At 38.8% G+C, this 14373-nt stretch overlaps 1 protein-coding gene across 1 annotated transcript in view; it reads left to right on the top strand.

The window, feature by feature from the left end:
• The window catches only part of Diaph3 (diaphanous related formin 3), a 435882-nt gene that overhangs the window by 312458 nt on the left and 109051 nt on the right, over positions 1 to 14373 (top strand). Inside the window, exons 26-27 of the mRNA XM_051195312.1 lie at positions 11355 to 11450; positions 11915 to 11977. Of these exons, the coding sequence (XP_051051269.1) occupies positions 11355 to 11450; positions 11915 to 11977 (159 nt within the window). The remainder of the gene's footprint in view (positions 1 to 11354; positions 11451 to 11914; positions 11978 to 14373) is intronic.

The raw sequence follows: 14373 nt of genomic DNA on the forward strand, positions 1-14373 counted from the left end.
GACATACCACTCTACCACTTCTTTTTTTCAAAAATGGATTTTTTTAAAAAAATTCTGTGAGCATGGGTGTTTGACTGCATATATGACTATGTATCATATGCATGTCTGGTGTTCATGAAGGCCAGAAGACACCATTGGTACCCCTGAAACTAGAAATACAGATGATTGTTAGCCACAGTATGAGTGCTGGAAATTGCACCACTGAGTTTTCTTCCAGCCTCACCTTCTCCCAACAGTTTCTTTTTTTTTTTTTTTTCTCTATCCCTAACACTGTCTAATGTTGACGTGTCTTACCTTTTGACTATTACCTTACAGATAAATGAAAATGATCTTCCACTGACTTATTTTGAATATCTTTAGTTATGTAGAAGGTAGAACGATTCACTTATGTATGGGGCTTTCATCTATGTTCCTAAAAGGAAGTAATATGGGAGGTACTCATAGCTCTGGAATCAGGCTCTGTAAGATCAAAGCTCCAGCAGATTCAGGGTCTGAGGAGTACCTGTTGCCTGCTTTGCAGTGATGCCCTCTTAACTGTGCTCCCCTCAGGGAAGGCACAAGGTTAGCTCTCTTTGGGTATATTTTCTTGAAGCCCTCTTCCAGGATTAGATCTCTTCTTGAAGCTCCAACACCCTGCTCCATTACTTTGGGAATTGGGATTTGAACCTGTGAATTCTGAGGTTTTAGAGATAACTGAATGTAAGGGGTGGTTCCTTGAGTATACTACCTGCCTGTGTACTGGCCATTTTCTTACTGACTTGCATGTCTTTTATGACACTCAGTCCTCTGGGGTGCCTCTGTTTCAAGTATTTTCCCAGCTTATCCTTTATTCTTCATATGCAGACTTATTATTTCTTTCAGATGTTAGATATTTATATGACTTTTGAGTTTTGGGGTTTTCTTTGAAGATCTTCACATTCTAGAACTAATGAAAATGCATTTTCACTCTTATCTGCTCTGGTTTTACAGATTCATCTTTTGGAGCTGTAATGTTTAGTCTACTTGAAATTTATTTTAATGTTATTAGCAAGGTGACAGATTGATGTCAATATAGTAGTTACTGGATCTCTTATTACCCTTGTTGACTGAAATGTTGCTTTTAGCCGAATGGACCTTTTTGTACATTGATAGGAGTCACCTGCACCAATACATATGACACATTGCTATCCTAAGTCACTGAACCACAGAGCCATCTGCTCTTACCTCCACTTACCATTTATCCATTCAGAAACAAGGCTCCTTGTGGGATGAGTGTTGTGAAAAAAAAAAAAAAAAAACCAAGAGAATTCTGTCATACCTAGAGTAGATTTTTTAATTTTGTTTTTATTGTGTTTTCGATAGAACTAGAAGTACGTCACCTACCTATCTTCCTGTCCCTCCTCCAACGCCTCCCAGCCACCCTCTTTTAAATCCCTCTCATGTCTTCCTCTATTCTTAAGTTGATACCTTGCTTTTCTTTCAATATTATTGTTACACGTGTGTGTGTGTGTGTGTGTGTGTGTGTGTGTACTTGTATGTATAACTGTACACAAATGTAACCTACTGACTATTTTTGTTGATGGTGTGTATATAGTTTCAGTGCTGACTGCTTTGCATTGGAAAACCAATCAGAGGCTCATCCCTGGGAGAGGCTAATTCTCCTCTAGCAGTCATTAGTTGCCTCTGGCTCTATGTCTAAGACTGGGACTTCACAGAATTTCTACCTTCCATGTTAACATATGCATTGATATTGCCATTGTTCTAGTCTTGGTTTTTGGGTATTTCTAGGAGAGTCTGTTTCACAGCAGTATTTTAGCTCTTAAATCTGTTTGCCCCCTCTTCAGAGATGTTTCTTGAGCCATAGCTGTGAAGCTGTGATGTAGATATATGTACTAGGTCTGGGTTCCTTACAACCTGTTGATGTCTGCATGTGTCTAGTTGTGGTTTTCTGTGATTGTCTCTATTTATAGTAGAGATTTCTTTGGTGAGGGATGGTTCGTGCACCTAAAAGAATTTTGAAATTGGAGTATATCTATTTAATGTAACCAAACTAATTTCTTCAGGTAATATTTTGTAATTACAAATTTGTACATAAGTTGGGCTATAAAGCTTGGGCAATAATATACTTATAGTCCAGAAATATTCATGCTTTTATTATTTCAGTGGAAAAATAAAGTTTTACTTTAAATATTCAGAAGGCATTTATTAGATATTTAAGTATAGTAAACAAAAAAAAATTATAGAGTATAAAGGACCTAAATTTGGAAATTAAAAGTAACATTACATGACTTGGTTTACTGTTTTCATATGAATGTTCTACATCAGCCTGCGCATGTTTATACATTTAGTAGAGTTTGGTTTCCTTTTAGGATTTTGTTTATTTTACTTTTAACATTATAATAAAATTACATCACTTCCCCTTCCCTCCCTCCATACCCTACCATATTGCTGCCCTCCTTGTTTGCTTTCCAACTAATGGCCTTTTTTATGAATAATTCTTCCATCATTTGTTTGTTTGTTTGTTTTGTTTTTCGAGACAGGGTTTCTCTGTGTAACACTTCTGGAACTCACTGTGTAGGCCAGGCTGTCCTCAGACTCACAGAGATCCCACCTGCCTCTGCCTCCTGAGTTCTAGGATTAAAGGCGTGAAGCACTTTCCATCTGCCTATATGTCTTTAAATATATATTCCTAAAATACAACTTGCTCGTGTCTGTAGAATGTTGCTTGTGTGTTTGTTCTTAGAGATGACAATTTCTCCTGCTCTCAACATTGCTTAGTTGTCTGTGGTTCTTTGTATATGATGGAGTCCTGGAAGGCTTTCCCTGAACCACTCTGCCATGTCTGTTTGGTATCTTTCTTTACGAAATCATGTTAATGAGACGTTACGTGTGTAGCTTCTGACATTACTAGGAAACCTAATCTCAAAGTAAACTTTCTGATCTTCTGGCTTTTACATTCTTTCCATCCCATCTTCCTTCCTTAGGCCCAGACCATTTTAGGACGTTTTTCTTTTTTTTTTTTTTTTTTTTTTTTTTTTTTGGTATGCTCTGATTATATGTCTTAGGGGTTCTATTGCTTTGAAGAGACACCATGACCATGGCAAATGCTAAAAAAAAAAAAAAAAAAAAAAAATTCAATGGGGCTGGCTTGCATTTTCAGAGGTTTAAGTCTATTATCATCATGGCAGGAAGCATGATGGCATGCAGGCAGACATGGTGCTAGAGAAGGAGGTGAGAGTTCTACATCTTGATCCACATGCAGCAGGAGACTGTGCCACACTGGGTGTAGCTTGATCGTAAGTGTCCTCAACGTCTGCCCCCACCGTGACACACTTCTTCCAATGCCACATCTACTTCAACAAGGCCATGCCTCCTAATAGTGCCACTCCCTGTGAGCCAAGCATTTAAACACAGGAGTCTATAGGGGCCATTCCTATTCAAACAACCACACTGTACAACCCACACTGGTCTCTGATCCCTGACCGTCCTGCCTCAGCTTCCCCAGTGCAGAGATTGTGGGCATAATGGGCATAGCATATGCCCTCTTCCTGCCTGCATGACCTACAGTATTATTGCTGTCATATTTGTATCACTATGTTTTCTGGGTGTCGATATGTATCTGTAACATCCAAGAATGACTTTTTGTTATTGAGACACAAAAGCAGCATGGCTAGGCTAAGGCACTTGACAGTAAGCCAGACAAAATGAGTGTGATCACCGTAACCCACACAATAGAAGATTGTTGCAAGTTTCCTCTGACCTCTATACCCCTACTGACACCTCCAACAAATTAATATAAAACTTTTTAAAAAGAACAATTTAAATGTAATCTGCAGTGTTACTTAGTGTTAAGTCATGAAATTTTTAAAATTCAGTTCTAAAAAAGCTGTTATCTCTCACTTGGTGATTTGTACACATTTCACTGTATTTGTAAAATATTGTATTTGTAAAACATTTTCACTTAGCTTTGCAAATATTCTTATGTATTATGTGCAGAGCAACTAAAACCACTGCCCTGGCATTGGTGTTCATGGTTTTGACTGCCAGAGGGGGGTAGCATTTTACAGAGGGGGGTAGCAGTTATAGCTGCTGCAATTCCTGTCCATGAGAAGTGGCATAATAGCTATGGATTGTTTATATTTGGAAACCTTGGAGATGTCTTCTATGCCTCATTGCACAATGGTACATCTATGACCAGTCTACTTTTGCTTCCAAGGAGACTGATGGTGGGGGGGGGGGGGATTTAGCTTTTCCAGCCTTTCTCGCTAAAGTGCACAAGGGATGAGGAGATGGTGGAGAATGGATTTGTTAATGACCCAAACAACTGAGCAAGGATAGTCTCAGTGTTAAATGTTAATAACCGCTAATGTGTATCTGGCGTTACAACATGAGAGACACTGTCTTCACACTTTATACAGGTTAACTTGATTCTGACAGTAGCTTGCTAAGGAAAATTCTATTATAGAACCCATCTCATAGTTGTGAGACGGTGTAGTGAGATGGTCAGAGTGGGAACTGAAACCCAATCACAAGAATTGACTCTTTGTAATGGTCCATTCAGGATGGAAGAAGACTTTCCTTTCAATTAAAAATGCTACAATTTCTACTTCTAATTTACACCCTGTTCAGGTTAGCCAAACAATGAGTACAGGAGAAGAAAAGTAGAAATTTTAAACCCCTATAGTTTATTTTCCCCCAAATCCCTTTGCTTGTGGTTGGTGTGGTCATTTGCAGTACGATAGAGAGCTGCTGTGATGCTGTCTTTGTGGGTAAGTCCCAGTGAAAATTGGTTCTCTTCATCCTGTGACTCAAATTTCCAGCATCACCTCTGTATTAAAACAAGTTCAGACATTTTGTTTGAAGTTACTCTTGCCTTTTTGCTGTCTGATTTAAGTAGTATTTTGTGCTCTCTGTCTAGATGGTTAAGGGCTGAAGTACTTACAACGAAAAGCCATATAATCCCCCTGTAACCAACTGAATAGAACAGTAATTCATGTACCCATATTAGAGTAACAGAGGTGTATTTGTTTCTTCTGGAAGGTTGGGTTAAACTTGAGCCTGTGAATTTTGTGTATTAGCAGCACACTTCAAACAATTCTTTAAGGAGACTGGGCTTTCCATCCCTCAATTCCCATGTTAAATGCCAGGCTTTAATTATTGTATCACTTACTTCCCCTAAAACCAGCCCGATGCAGTGAGAATTAAAGAATGTGGGTCATAAAACAAAGGGAAGTTTTAAAAAAAAAGCTTCATCGCAGACACACTGCGAGCAGCAGAAAATGGCCCCAGAGTAAGAGCCTTCCCTGCTTCCTCTAGCCCTTTTTCCTTGAGCTACTTTTGTGGCTTCCCCTCAGCTCTCTTCTGCATACTCTTTAAACAGGCTCTCACTTTACCGCGATGCCAATAATCACTGAAGAAAAATAGCTATTGCAAGGTTCTACCTACCAGGCACCCTGCAGAGCACTGGACATTCTTCATCTCCTGTAATGTTTATAATAACTCCATTTGAGAGAGATGGAGGTCAGTGGGAAGGCAGAGGGGATGAAGGAAAAGTTCATTGACTTGCAGAGGATCCGTGTTCAAATTGCCACTCCCCTATACCTATTCCTTTCTGTGCTTCCGGTGTAACCGGCGTCTTTGTGTATTAAATCCGTTAGGCAACTTCTGTGCCCTGAGTTTTAGAACTGTGAATACGTTTACCATCAATGCCTCTTTAATCACTTTTTTACTAACAATTATCTCATGGTATCTCAACCCCTTCCAAAAGTGAGCTCTTATCCGGGCTCCGTTTCTTTCATTACCAAAAATATTGCTTCTTTGATGAATGCTATCCATCTACATCGTGAAGCCCAAGCCAGACACCTGGAAATCAGCCTCACCTTTGTTTGTAAGAGCTGCTTAAATGCAGATGCAGAATATTACTCTGTTCTTCATCCTCATGTGCATGCTTTCATTGTCAGCACCGCTAGTTCATTCTCAACCCTAAACATGTCTCTCCTTTTTTGCCATGGGACGTCTCGCCCATGAGGCTTTTATGGGTCAACATATGACTACATGCTTTGGAGGTTAACAAGAGTTCATCACTCACATGAAGATAAGTCCCAGGCTTCTCAGCCTGGCCCTACCAGCTCTCAGTGAGCTGCCCCTCTGTGGCCTTGCCTTCTTCACCGCAGCCCTCTGCCCTCTGTCCTGTTCATATCTCAGTTCTCTGGGTGGTTTGTTATCCCCCTGAGACCCTGCTGATATGGCTCTGACAGCCAAAAGAAACCTCCCTCTTCCAGCAGCTCTGCTCCCTTCCATGCATTCCTTTAAGATGTCCAGGAAGCCTCTGGGCCACTAGCCATTCACCCATTCCTGCATGCTGATTGCCCTTCCTCAAGGATGTGCCTGGGTTCCTGACCCAGCGTCCATCAAATGCCGTCATATCTTTTGTGACCTGTCTTCCTCCTCCCCACAGATGAGGACCTCAAGCTAAAAAACAGCCTCTTTATCATTTGCTTTCCCTCAGTTTAACTTTTTTTAGTCTTCAGGAATCTAAAAAGTTCCTGGTAAGTGGTTCCCTATGTTCTCCCCCAACCAGTGCTTAGCTGACATGTTCCAACCCCTTTGACCTGTTATCTTTGAGTGCAAGTACAGCAGCACAATTTGTGGTCATCAGCAGAACCAGTATGCCTTGGTTTAAATATGCCTTGTTTCCTTAATGCATTTTACTGTAATTAAAAAAAAAAGAATGCCTTATATATGGTAATTTGTATTCAGAAGAGATATATTGGTTAGTGATTCTTGAAAATGTCTAAAATTAGAGCTTCAGTGAATTCTGTTTTTGTAAAGGGCTCATTGTCCTCTACACAAGTAATACCTTCTTCTCTAAACCTGTCCAGTGTGACCAGCTCCTCCATGACTCTTAAGGGCATTATCCCCATCCATTTGAGCCCTTCCTCATGATTTAATCACTCCATACCATAACAACTCAGTTGCTGTGTGTATATTTGAGTGGTATACCAGCATTCAGACCCTAGTGATTCTTATTACACTTAATTTTTAAGTTAAAGTGAACCATAAAAGAAAACATATTTAAGATTTGTGTTTATCTGTTGCTGGCTTTTTAAACTTCATTTAATGGAACTTTGTGAACATTCACAATTCGCAGTATGAACATTTACAAATGGTCAGATATCAGATGTGAAGTCCTGTTTTCTTCACACAGTTGGTTTCTTCCTACAAGTAAGGGCTGCGCTGGGAGTCCTGGGAGTTCTCTTGGCGTGTGCTGTATGTCTTCTCCCTTTTCCTGGATCGCATGTCCCACTCCTTGCCCCTTTTTTGATTCCAGTTTTGTTTTTATTTTCCTCCCTTATTTTGCAAGAGCACAATGTGTTAATCAACCTTCTGTTGCTCTGACAAATTTACAGGAGAGACATTTTATTTTAGCATTCAGTTTTAGAGATTTTAGTCCATGATCAACTACCTCCATTGTTTCCAGGCCATGGTAAACCACAACTTTGGGGTTAGGGTGGATCACTAGGTAACCAGAAACCTAGAGAAAAGGTAGTGAGTGATCAGGCAGGTTGTTGACCCTCAAAGCAACAAGATCCCACCTACTAGGCATCTAGCTCCACTCAATAGTGCATTAACTATCTCATCAGGGGATCGATCCGTTGATGAGGGTTAAGCTCTCATAAGCCAGTCACTTGCCCAGAGCCATGCCAGTCAAGCCTTTGGCACATGGCCTCCGGGGATACTTCAGATCAGAACCATAACACATGTCCTCTCTCTAAGAAGTCATGTCTAGGTGATTGCACATCTAAGCATGGCTATTTTCTATCCTTCCCTTCCTGGGAACAGAACCACTGCTTCTCTTCAGAAGCTGGAACTTATTTCCCTCCCATCTTTCTAAGTTCTGTGTACTATTGAGCAGTCTAGCCCCATTCCCACTTGTCTCCTTTGTAAGCTGTTTGGGTTTGTTTGCCTGTTTTTAGCCTTCAGCAAAGTTAGGATGTGTTCTTCCTGGTTGGGTGAAATCTTAATGTTCTGACGAGGCTAAAGAAAATGGCCGATGTGCCAAAGCCATGCTTTATGTCATTGTGTCTCTGCAAATGCTACCTCTCCTGATGATGTCCCTCCAGGGTCCTTCCCACAAGTCCTTGCAGGTACTGCCTTACTCTTGTACTTTTCAGGGTCTTTCCCGGGCTTTCTCTCCAATACTTAAGCCCAGAATTTCCAGCTGAACCCCCTAAAATCACCTGGCCGTCACTGATGACCCCTCCCCCATGAGAGGCCCATTCCCTTCCCTGTCCATTATCACCCATCAAACTCAGAATTCTCCCCATCATGTATATTCCTCCATCCATGGGCACCAAAGATCTCAGGCATGTCCCTCAGCAGCATTCCCTTCTTCCTTCCCATCCTCCCCTGTTGATTCTACTTTGGAGTATCTCCTCCCAGTCCTGCCTTTCTCCATTTCCCTCAACACTGCAATTTTCAAAATTCTACTTACAAATTATGGGAGGCAATATGCTATTCGCTTCTCCTGGAACACTATTTTAGGTAGTTCTTTAAGAGTTTTCAAAGAAGAAAGGAGACTGTGTTTTTAATATAAATTGGCTTTATTTCCTAGGCTTATAATAAAAAGATGTATGTGTAAAGCATTTGAACAGTTTTAGACATCTTTTGATTTTATTCACTTGCCTCTGTATCTTCTATTCCTTCTGGCCATCACCTTCTTCCTTTAATAGTGTCCATCCTTTTCACATTTATCTTAGTCTTGTGCTTCTGAGAACTGAAGAGTTTTCTTGCTATTCCTTAGAACCTAAGTATTTTAAGTGTAGATGGCCATGTACCAGGTAAACATGTGTAAACTTGTCCTCCCATCTTCTACATTAACTTTAATTAAAATATACTTGACTTGCACAAGAGTCTATTTAGACTTCAAATCAGAAGTTTTTAGCAAGCATCTGAGATACAATGATGTCCTTAACCAAGGCATAAGAAAATAGAATGGAATTGGAACAATTTGATTTTGCTACCTATTAAAAAAAATAATAATAATCCAGACAGGGGTGGTGGTGGCACACTCCTTTAATTCCACCACTTGGGAGGCAGAGGCAGATGTATCTCTGTGAGTTCATGTACAGCCTGGTCTACAGAGTGAGTTCCAGGACAGCCAAGGCTACACACAGCAACCCTGTCTCAAAAAAAAAAAAAAAAAAAAAAAAAAAAAAAAAATCGGCTATCTCTATCTTCCAAGAGCTCCTTCTTAAGTCTAGGAAACAGTGCAACTTTCAAAAGGACATGTTGTGACATGTGTCATATGCACTGCGCTAAGACACATGGGATAGATAGGACATGGTCTCAGATGGTCTCAGTTTCTGCCTTTCAAGAAGTGGTAGGAACTAGCTTTGGAAAGAAAGTGGAAAAGGAAGTTTATAGAGAGCTGCATGTTTAAAGTCATGAAACAGGGACTTAGTGTTGTGTGTGTTGTGTGAGTCATCTCATGAGTCTAAACATGGCAGCATCTGTCCCCGGAGGCCAGCAGGATGAGGCTACCTAGCCACAATGCACCCAATGCCCACCAGTAACTTAACATTGGCTAATCTATCACGCAGCCATATTCAGTCAGTTAAAACTATTCACAATCCAGGAGCAAAACAAACACTTTTATATTTAACTTTCTCTCCATTTTCCCTTCCCCTAAACCAAATCATCTATTTTCCTCTTCCCTGTTCTTTTGCAAGCAAACTTAATTAAAAAAAAAAAAAAAGTTCTCTTATGTATTTAAATGTTTATTTTTACTACCTTCAGTGTTTCATGTTTATGAATTTATGTTTAGGGAGATACCTTTAAATGTGAGTGTAATTTTTTAAAGATTGGGTAGTTATTAAATTGTCTGAAATATTTAATGTACTTTAAAGTAGACATTGAAATACTTTAGAATTAAATTTATGTGTAAATTGACAACTTCCAAATACGCTGCTTCTCACCCACCATTTCTGATAACACCTTCAAGGTTTAGTTCTCTTCTAAAAATGTGCAGTAGGAACAGATGGAAAGGCAGCTGATACATGTTGCATGGATGTATCTGTTTATACACTGTAAATGAGTGTGGGTTTTGTACTCTGCCTCATTCACATGTTAACAGTTCTCCATAAGGAGATTGTGCCTCTAAAAGCAGTGGGGGTTGGGAGAGACGGGGAATACATGGTGTAAAAATGTTCTTAGGAAAATAGTTTTCTCTGTTTTCAATGTGTTCTTAGCTGGGCAGTGGTGGCGCGTGCCTTTAATTCCATCACTCACGAGGCAGAGGCAGGCAAATCTCTGTGAGTTTGAGACCAGCCTAGTCTACAAGAGCTAGTTCCAGGATAGCCTCCAAAGCCAGAGAGAGACCTGTCTGGAAAAATAAATAAATAAACAAACAAACAAATAAATGTGTTCTTATACCAAGCATCCAATTCAATAGAGAAAGTTGTCCTATACCTCTTTCACAGGAACAAATGAGTCTTTAGTATTCCTTGAAGCAGAGGTAAACAAGTTAGCTTCTTTAAAGTCCTCCTTCTTGTTTTCAGTAATATCCAACATTGTTACCTATAAATACCTATGAATATGGTGAGGAGGTAATCTGCTTTTCTAGACAGAATTGGCACTAGATCCAAATTCTTTGTTAATTATATACATAATATCAACTTTAATAGCATGAGGAACATGGTCCTTTAGATTTGTGAAAGCCTCCCTGGGTTTACCATCTTAATTATAAAAGATAACCTTCATAAATTCTACAAAATTTTGTAATGATGATTATATGTCACCTCATGTAGGAGGACAGTTGTCCTGATATGCACATGCACGTGTGCGCGCACATCCATATACACACACACACACAGTTACATAGCAGAAGCATGTTTATGGAGGCGTGCATGGAAATCTCATTTCCTATAGTACGTTTTGGCAGACAGTTTCTGTACCACTCTAGAGGCACTGCAACATACCTGGTTGCTTTTAGAAACAAGTCTGATGCTTAAAAAATAACTCATTTCTACGAGAGGAATTATGATTTTTGATGACCCAGGACACCAACCTGACTGGAACCACATCCCATTTAAACTCACCATGCCACTGGTCTATGAAAGCAGTGCTCCACACCGCATCTGTGAAGCCCTGTGCTCTTTCGTGGACGGCAGCACAAGCACTCTGAGATGGGTTTTTATTAAAAGATGGTTGATTTATGACAGACTTGGAGCCTTCCTTATTTCACAATGCTAGGCTTAGTCCTAGTATTCTGTCCTTTTCCTCTCTATCATTACCGTCAGCAGTTTGCATGTGTGTTTTGACATTGCTTTGGTAACCCTGAGGGCTGATGGAATTCCCTGTATCTCTTTTCACAGAGGGTGATGAGACAGGAGTGATGGATAGTCTGCTGGAGGCCTTGCAGTCAGGGGCTGCCTTCCGAGACAGAAGGAAAAGGACACCGAAGCCCAAAGGTGAATTCTGTTCCTGTTTCTTTCTGGGAGACAGTCATAGCGGGGAGCAGTTTCTCCCTCATTTCTCTTAAAGTCACATGTCACCAATACAGTGCTGTGGGCCACAGTTGTCACTAAATTTCCTAAGTTTGCTTAATCCTTTCCAGAGGCAGATGTCACAGAGAGAAGCATTCCAGTTGGCCAGTGTCAGTAACACATTAACAAATCAATGCACTGAGCCTAGGAAATCCTGATTAGTGAGACAGGGCTCATCTAAAGAGCCATATGCACATTGTCCCAGTTGAGTTTGCTGTAGCATAGTTAAGCTGGAAGTACAAGTCATAGCATTGCTGCTGCGCCAGGTGTTTCAGGGCTCTGAAACATTGCGTGGTCTCTAAGAATACCTAAGCTTGGAAAAGTCATGTAATACTTTTTACTTCTCAAGTTGAACCTCAATATTAAATTTCTCTCTCTTTCTCTCTCAGCAGATATTCGGCAGAGTCTCAGTCCAATGTCTCAGAGGCCTGTTCTCAAAGTTTGTAACCATGGTAATAAACTTTATGCATAAATTGCATGTTATTCTTACCTGCTTTTATCCTGTTGGTCTGTGATTGTTACTCTGCTGCTATTGAAGTTCTCAAGTTCCAGTATAAATAAGATAGTAAACATGTGGAGATATGTGTCTTTGCTCTGAGATTGGGGGCTTTTCCAGATTGCATCATTGCCCTGAGTTGTTTCTTCCATCTTTCTAATTAGATTGCAAGTAAGTGTTTTGTTAGCAGTGTTGTTTGAAGTTACCTTTGATACATTTCTGATCGGCATCATTCCATTCACCATTTCAAAGCAGTGTGATTTCATGGCTTTAACTAGTGGATTCACTGTACATCAAGACTCATGGGAAATATTGAAACTTGTTTCCATTTTTTCCCTGCCTTATTTGTCAGAGCAGTTACAAATACTTCCACTCTCATTTTAGAGGAACCATAAATACCGATGAGCTGAATATACTGTGCCAGTGGAATGATGCCACAATTGCTAAATTGAAGTGACTTATCTTCATCTCTGATGTTTACCAAAGACTTGAATCTGTTAAAAGCTCTCGTTTAAGTATCATGTACCCACCTGCATTGCCCTGTTCTCCATTCAGGAGTCCATCTCATACGGATTTGCTCTTACTCATTTGGTTTCTTTTCTGTCAAGTTCTCTGTTATTGGATTCTGCTTACCTTCTGTAGTTAAAACAAGCTTCATCTTTTGGGAGTCCCCTTGGCTCACAGTGAGCTTGTTGTCAGAGTTTGCTGGATTTGCCAAAAAAACTGCCTGACAAATTTTATTTGAAGCTTTTGGGAGTTAGTTTCTGTGAGTATATGCCATGCGTCTAGGTAATCTAAAATAGATATGAAGTAAAGTAAGAAAACACAGAAACTCAGTGATCACCTAGTATCTATGGAGTCATAGTATATTTAGTAATGCTTAAGAAATGACCAGAAAGATGAAATCTATAACAGTCTTTTGAATAGATCATTCATCTTTTTAAAGTATGCTTTGGCTTTTGATTTGTCTTTTCCTGTTCTAACAATGACCAAAAAAGAAAAAAAAAAAAAAATGGAATAAGTGGTGTTCATTTAGAGTATGAAGAAATTCCAATCTTAGCTTATGATCTTACACCATCATAGCTTACAGAATTATAGGTAAAAGTCAAAAGAATATTGATAACCTGAACTTTAGACATGATTTTCTTTAGCAGAGAAGGAAATGGAAATTCATAAAGGCTGACAGCTCTGTGGCCATAATTATATTCTCTAATTCCTACCATTCTTCTGTTTTTAATTACATATAGGCACCTGAGCATTTTTAACCAATAAAAATTTTCTGTTTATGCATATTATTCTCAAAAATGTTTAGCCATCTGGACTTATTTCTACTTGGTTAGAAAGGTAAAGAGGAAACAGTAATGTCAATATAAAACTAATAGGAACATTTTAACTATATTAGAAAAAAATAACATATCTCCTTTGGCTGCTGTGTTACTTTTATAGTTACTATTCAACCCCCATTGTAAGTTATGAAAAAGAAAAGAGTAACATTACTAAGCTCAATGATTATTTTACTATGCTTGTTACTATGACATCATCATAAGAATAATTTAAAACAATATATTTCAGATGCTATGAAGGCAAAAGCTTTATAAGGTAACTTTGTATACCAGCCTTGGGTAACTCAGTACTGTGACTATAATGTTAATAAATGTCTGGGGTATAATGGCTTGGCTGTGATTGCTTATAAACTAGTATTTCTCTTCATTATAGAAAAGCTGCTGAACATTGCATTCCTACCATGCTAATATGTACTATCTTAATGCTTGGGCTATTGTGATAATTAAACTAGGAAATTACACAACAGCCAAAGCAAAAATACAACCATCAAAAATTCCTTTTTCTAATATTAATGTAATCATTAAATTGTCTCTAGTAATTTTATATTGACATTTATTGTTTTCCCTTCACATTTTTGTCCAAGTGAAATAAATATAAATGACCAAACTTATCTTTAAGAACAATATGCATAAACATAAAATTTTTTAGGCTAGATTTTAAAAACTCTGGGTATACTTAAGAAAAGTCTCTTCGCTTCTTAAAGATCAGGACAATTTGTGGAATAAGATGTTTTAGAGCTAATTATATTCTTTTCAAAAGGTACTTAGTTTTCATTAAAAATATTAATGCTGCAACTGTACTGTGATCACAATGCAACATTGAATCTATTTAACTTTTTGATTTGTTTCTGTATGCTTTATACAAATGCCAGCTATTTATATTTTATGCAAGTTTATTTGTTGATAACTTTTTATTTATAAGGTTTTTGTAATTATTTTAAGTTTTGTGGCCTATTCACATTACAATAAATAAGATAGAATAAATATTCACTTAGTTACTTTCTATAGC

This window comes from Phodopus roborovskii, unplaced genomic scaffold (genome assembly GCF_943737965.1).
Source record: "Phodopus roborovskii unplaced genomic scaffold, PHOROB, whole genome shotgun sequence".
NCBI lineage: Eukaryota > Metazoa > Chordata > Mammalia > Rodentia > Cricetidae > Phodopus > Phodopus roborovskii.